Source organism: Suncus etruscus, chromosome 7 (genome assembly GCF_024139225.1).
Source record: "Suncus etruscus isolate mSunEtr1 chromosome 7, mSunEtr1.pri.cur, whole genome shotgun sequence".
NCBI lineage: Eukaryota > Metazoa > Chordata > Mammalia > Eulipotyphla > Soricidae > Suncus > Suncus etruscus.
Genome location: NC_064854.1, coordinates 95033238 through 95040258, shown reverse-complemented (window position 1 = coordinate 95040258; position 7021 = coordinate 95033238). Strand labels below are relative to the sequence as shown.

General features: G+C 49.0%; 1 protein-coding gene across 1 annotated transcript in view; it reads left to right on the top strand.

Annotated features, from left to right (window-relative positions):
* Positions 1–131: 131 nt before the first annotated feature.
* TTC19 (tetratricopeptide repeat domain 19) overlaps positions 132–7021 on the top strand; it is a 37187-nt gene continuing 30297 nt past the window's right edge. Inside the window, exons 1-2 of the mRNA XM_049776926.1 lie at positions 132–308; positions 398–519. Of these exons, the coding sequence (XP_049632883.1) occupies positions 137–308; positions 398–519 (294 nt within the window). The 5' untranslated portion in view covers positions 132–136. The remainder of the gene's footprint in view (positions 309–397; positions 520–7021) is intronic.

Here is a 7021-nt window from a genome sequence, read left to right as displayed (position 1 = left end):
CGTCATCACGCGCGCCACTGCGCATGCGGTGGGCGTGTCCAGGCAGGTCCCGACCAATCAGGCCGGCGCGCGGCGCTTAGGGGCGGGACTTCCCGTGCGCCGTACCTGCGGGGCGCAGAGGAGCCGCGGCCGCGACATGTTCCGCCTGCTGAGCACCCGCCCGGGCCGGGGCCTCCTGCGGGCGGTCGGACGGCGGTGGCGGGGCTGCTCCGCGGCGCGCCCGTTCCCGGAGGCGGCGGCGCTGCCGGTCCGAGGGCGAGTGGCGCGTGCGCGCGGCCGGGACCCGGGCCTGCTGCCGCTGCTGGCAGGTGAGGCGGAGCGCGCGGGGGCCGGGGCCGGGCGAGCTCACCCACCTGCCGCCCCTTCATCTCCCTTCCGTCCCCTCCGCTGCCCGCAGCGCTCGCCTGGTTCTCGAGGCCCGCCGCGACGGGAGAGGAGCGCCCGGCAGAGGGCGAGGACGCGGAGGACGCGGCGGACGCGGCGGAGGCGGAGATCATTCTGCTGCTGAAGCGAGCCAAGGTGAGGCGGCCTGGCCGCGCTCGAGTGACCGGGACGCACGGAGCGCGGGCCCTAGGACGGGAGGGGAACGAGAAGCCCGGGCGCTTCCTCTCCTCCCGCAGCTGAAGGTGTCCTCCTCTGGGCCGCGCTCTGATTCATCGGGCGGCATCTGCAAAGGGGTTTTGTTGTTTCCCAGTGACTGGCACGAGAGCAGCCGCCGTCGGTTCGGTTTGCTTCCAAGTCTTCGTCTTCCTTTTCTCCGCTCCCCCTCCACCCCTGCCAGGTCTCTTCCATTGAGCTGATGCCCACCAGATCCACTGCAATAGGATGTCGACCCCAAATCAGGATGTCTGATACTGCAATAGCATAGGATGTCGACCCCAAACCAATTTCCTGAATGAAGCACAACCGACATGCATGCATTTCGTTAGTTTCAAGTGAACCATATAGCAGGTGTGCTTGCTGTATGTGTCCGATGCAAAATGATCACCGCAATAAGTCCAGGAAAGATAGGGTTCTCTTATACAGTCTTCAAGTTTGCATTGCTTTATTGCTTCTATAGACACGAGGCTCTACGCTACCCCTCATACGGAATTAATTATTTTTGGGAAGTTTAATTGACATAGCATTGTAATCAATCAGGTTCAAACCCAAATTCTTTTTGAGTCACACCCGGCAGGGTTCAGGGGCTACTCCTGGCTCTACGCTCAGAAATCTCTCCTGGCAGGCTCCGGGGACCATATGGGATGCCGGGATTCGAACCACCGTCCTTCTGCATGCAAGGCAAAAGCCCTACCTTCATGCTATCTCTCTGGCCCCCAAAACCCAAATTCTTGATCTTAAGTGCTCCCAACATTCCTTTGCCATCATTTCTAGCATTGCTCAGTTCTTCAGCCAGGAACTCTCATAGTGATTCTTTTTTTTTTTTTTTTTTTTTTTGGTTTTTGGGCCACACCCGTTTGACGCTCAGGGGTTACTCCTGGCTATGTGCTCAGAAATCGCCCCTGGCTTGGGGGGACCATATGGGACGCCGGGGAATCGAACCGCGGTCCGTTCCTTGGCTAGCGCTTGTAAGGCAGACACCTTACCTCTAGCGCCACCTTTCCGGCCCCTCATAGTGATTCTTAAAACTTACCCTGCCTCATGTATAGCACTCATTTTAAGCCCTCCCAACACGCAATCCAGCATGAAATTCACTTAACACTGAATCAAAAATCTTTCTCAAACTTGTCACCTTTTCTTTTTATTTTGCGCTATCACTGTCTAACCTACTATCACCTCTGCTCCACTCACACTCCATTTTCTATTGTAGCAGTCAGTGATTCTTTTTGTTTTTGGGTCACCTGTGGCGGTGCTTAGGTTCTGTGCTCTGGGCTAATTCATTATGATACTGGAAGTCCATATGTGATGCTGGGGCTCAAACTGGGGTGCAAACGTGCAAGGCAAATATACCCACTGTTTTTTATTTTGGGAGATCATCTACTTATTATTTTATACCCACTGTTTTACTGTTCTGGCCCCAGAATGATCTAATTGTTAGATCATGCCACCTTCTTAAGATAAAATGAATGACTCCCTACTTCATTCATTGATAATCAAATGGAAATTTCTTGCCACAGCTTATTAAGATCCCACTTGGAAACACACACAAACATATACACACACACATACACCATGAAAGTACACACAAACATACACACACACACACACACACACACACACACACACACACACCATGATTTAAACACACCTACCTCCAGGGCTAGAGATAGTACAGGAAAGTTGTTTGCCTTACATTTCAGAGATCATTGTGTTCCCCTGCTCCATAAAGTCTCTGATATACCAGCAACATGAAGTTCAGAACGGGCCACGTGCACCGATGTTTCAGCAAAAGGCACGGCTCGAGTGGGCTGTCATGGTGATTCTCCACCAGAGGGTCAAGTCACTCACCATCGTTGGGAGGTCTTCTTGCATTCCTGGATCCCTGTTCTGGTGCCAGTTGTAAATGACACTGATGAAGACAAATTCCAAGATGTAGAAGTCACTGGTAAGGTTAGAGTCACTGGATGTAGAAGTCACTGGTGAGGTCAGATCTCAGGTGAGTAGAGCACTCACAAAGAAGCATCTACCAGCCACTTTGGGAAAGAAGGTATTTATTTTAGGGGCCGGTGAGGTGGCTCTAGAGGTAAGGTGACTGCCTTGCAAGCGCTAGCCAAGGAAGGACTGCGGTTCGATCCCCCGGCGTTCCATATGGTCCCCCCAAGCCAGGGGCGATTTCTGAGCATTTAGCCAGGAGTAACCCCTGAGCATCAAACAGGTATGGCCCCAAAAAACAAACAAAAAAAAAAAAGAAGATATTTATTTTAGGGGAGAGTAAGGTAGAGAGTCAGGTGTGGACTCTATGTTAGCAATGGATAGGATGTGAGAAGTGACTACAATAGGATGTGTGCTTCTGTGTTTAAGGAAGACAGGGTAAGGGTATTAGGGAAAAAAAGGTGTGTGCTTAAGGTGATTAGCTACAGATCTCTAAGCACAGAATCAGGAGTAAGCCCTGGCAAAGATGTGTGTGGCCCCCAAGCAAAAATACAAAAACAAGCCTGCTTCACCTTTCCATTTAGCAACAACCATCTGGCTACTATCTTTTCTTTATATCCATTTCCTTTTACCTCTCTGTGTGTTGGGATGGGGGAGAGGGAACTCCCAGTAGTGTTTGGAATTTCTGGGACCTCTTCCTCATTCATTCTGTAGACCCTCACTCATCTAATAGTTTCTCACTCACCCAGTAGGCCTTCAGCACTTACCACCCTGTAGACTCTTGCCCAGTGGACCCTCATTTTTCCAGTAGATCCTTACTCACTTGATAGGTCCTCACTCATCCTGTAGACCCTCACTCACCTGTAGGTCCTCACCTGGTAGAACCTTACCTGATAGAGTCTCATGTATGCTATTGACCCTCGCAGAGCTGATCCTCACTCATCTGATCATTTGGTACATTCAAGAGGCTAGGAGGCTAGAGACCACAAGAACGGGGAGTCTAGGCTGACTTACACGCCCAAGGGTCTCCAGGGTGTGGCTTCAATTATGGAAGGTCACATACTGTCACTTCCCAGACCCCTTTAGAGAAAATACAGAGGTGAACAGACAGTATTTTGGGGTTTAAATCAACAAAGAAATATCTCTGATGATGCCATGAATGTCAAGAAGGGCCATATGTTCTTCAGCACACCTGCCCTGCAGGGATATAAGGCCCTTTCCCAGGATGATTCTCACTCTCCCCTGCTCCTCCTCCTTTACCTCTGACCTCTTTCACCTTACCTGCCAGAACCATGGGCTGCTGTTGCTGTTCCCAAGGCAATGGCTCAAGCTGTTGTGTGCCTGTATGCTGTTGTGTGGCTCCTGCAAGGGGGCTTTGGCTCCTGTGGGGCAGGTAAGGGGCTGTGTTCATGTGGGGACTGACTTATTGCTACTGCCAGTCCAGCTGTTGCCAGACTTGCTGTGGCTTCTGTGGCTGCTACGGTGTGAGTGCTATGTCCCTGTCTGCTGCCAGTACAAGATCTGAGATACTGACTAGCCCCGAATTTCTAAGGTTGTAAATCCTGTGCAGCTGCTGTACCACCTGACTTCCCATCGCCAATCCTTACCTTATGCTGCTTATCTGCCTTCTCCCAGTTCTCCACCCTCTTGTCTTTCAGTCCTAATGCATGAGATCTGCAGGCCATCCTCAATATACAAGAAAATAAATAAATAAATGTTATGATAACTCTTTTAAGTACAGGCTTTCTCTACCTTGAAGCTGGTGCTTTCTGTTCATTCACCCACTGTACTCTTAAGAACTTTTTCTGGGGTTGCTCCAGGAGTTTTGAAGATCCAAGACAAATAGGTGGGTCTCTGGGTACCATGGAATTCATTGGCTGCAAGAGTAGGTTGCAGAACTTCACCAGAACAAGACTGGTAGGCTGGTAAAGTAAAAGAGCAGCAGACAGTTTAGCAGATATAGGGGAATTGGAGGGAGAGAAATGACTCCTGGAGGAAACAGAAGATGTGAGGAGATAGTTGAAAGAAATTGGCCTAAAATTGAAAAAAAAAAAAAAAAAAAAAAAACCAAACCAAAAAAACTTAAGGTATTTTTGCACCAACCATTAGGAAAGTTCCAGAAGGTGCACCTGAGGCCAGGCATTGAGCTCAAGGGACACAGCCCCAGGCTTGATCCCCAAGTTCGTACGGGTGACCTGAATACCATCTGGTTTGATCTTGGTAGCCCCCAGCATCACAATGTCTAAACACTGAGCCATTGGCCACATACCCAGGCTGAGTGTCACCTGGTGTGTCCCCCCCTAAACCCTCTGAACACTGTTGACCATAAAGGGAGCATTCTCTAATCTCCAGAGAGAGACCATCACTCAGTTGTGAAAGTATCACAGATACCACATGCCCCAGAGCCACCCTGGGGATTGTGATGTGGTTTCATGACAATAGAGAGTCAGACCTTCAGAAGACACTTGGGCTTTGAAATGTGAGTTGACATTCCAAGAGGCAAGCATAATCTCAAGGATGATCCACAAGGATTATTACCACTAAACATTATTTGGGTGGGGGCCAGATAGTCTCCCCCAATCCCTGAATGAGGAAGGAGGACCACCCTTGATTATTTCTGAACAGTGGTAACAGGAACACCATGACCCTCCATGAACTCAAGGGGCATAAATCTTTTAAGTTGACAAAGCCATTGTATCTGCTTTCTGCTGAGGTATCAAGGTAGCAGAGTAAATCTGTGTTCAAGGAATAGGGAGTTGGTTCCTGGAGAAATGTTTGGGAGGGATCGCAACACAGCCCAATGGGGGAGCCTTTATCCTTTTCCACAGATATTCACCCCTGAGGAGTACCTGCCAACTTGAACTCAGTCTGGCACTTTGGTTACATTTATTTTTTTCTTGTTTGGTTTTGTTCTACTTCCAGGTTGGAGCATGCAGTGCTGGGAATTGAGCGAGGGCCTCCGGCATGCAAAGCAAATGCTCTAACACTGAGCCATATTCTAGGGTCTAAGCTTATTTTTTTGTTTACTTTTTATTTTTTTGGTGGGGGATGTATAGTGCTGCAACTGGTACTCAGGGCTTATTCCTGGCTCCATGTTCAGTAATCATTCCTGGCAGTGGTTGGGGAACTGTATTCAGTGCTGGGGATCAAACCTGGATGGGCTGTGTGCCCACCTTCCTGGCCCAGTGTTTTATTTTTGGTGCTCCGTGGATTGAATTACCCTCTTAAAATTTAATTTCAGATTGTTCATTGCTTTTTTTTTTTTTTTTGGTTTTTGGTTTTTGGGTCACACCCGGCGGTGCTCAGGGGTTACTCCTGGCTGTCTGCTCAGAAATAGCTCCTGGCAGGCACGGGGGACCATATGGGACACCGGGATTTGAACCAACCACCTTTGGTCCTGGATCGGCTGCTTTCAAGGCAAACGCCGCTGTGCTATCTCTCCGGGCCCTGTTCATTGCTTTCATATCGAAAGGCAATCCATTTTATAATTTGCAGTCTGTAACTCTGCAGGTCTTATTCTGACATATACACACACATACACACACACACACACACACACACAATATGATGTGTGTGTACCGAGTATATGTTCTGTATGCTGCATATCTGGTTTTTTAAATTTATTTAATTAATTTTTATTCTTGGGTCACACTCAGCTAGGCTCAGGGTTTACTCCTGGCTGCGTGCTCAGAAATCGTCCCTGGCAGGCTCAGGGACCATATGGGATGCTGGGACTCGAACCACAGTTCGTCCTGGGTTGGCTACATGCGAGGCAAACACCCTACTGCTGTGTTATCTCTCTGACCCCTGCATATTTGTATGTATGAATCAAATCCACCTTAACTTCCTTCTCAAGGGAAGTACAGGATGAAATTGGTCTTGTTAAAGTACTTTCAAAAATTCTCATCAAAGATTATATTTTCACAGGAGCCACTAAATGATTGGTGGCAAAAAGTTAGCAGGAGAAAAAGCAGGAGGCCTCCAGACAGATGCTAGGATTGTGGGACTGGCAGCCCTGATGGCCAAGGTTGGGGCAGATTGACAGAAGGTAGGACAGTCACATCACGGCTGTTGCCAGTCTCTGGAGCAGAAAAATCCAGACCTTAAAAGGTACTCACATATAAAGCAAGAAAATGGCAGCCCAGGGCTTCTGGAAGGACATGCAGGGAGATCTGCTGTCAACTGAAGGGAGAAGTGAATGGATAAATCTGGAAGACAGAAACTGTCATCGCACTCCAAGCCTGGGTGACCTCCAAAGTCAATAAATATATATTTTGGTTTTTGGGTCACACCTGGCAGCGCTCAGGGGTTACTACTGGCTCTATGCTCAGAAATCGCTCCTGGCAGGTTCGGGGACCATATGGGATGCCGGGATTCGAACCACTGTCCTTCTTCATGCAAGGCAAACGCCTTACCTCCATGCTATCTCTCTGGCCCCTCCAAAGACAATATTTAGTGAAGTCACATTAGCAAGAAGAAAACAAGTAGA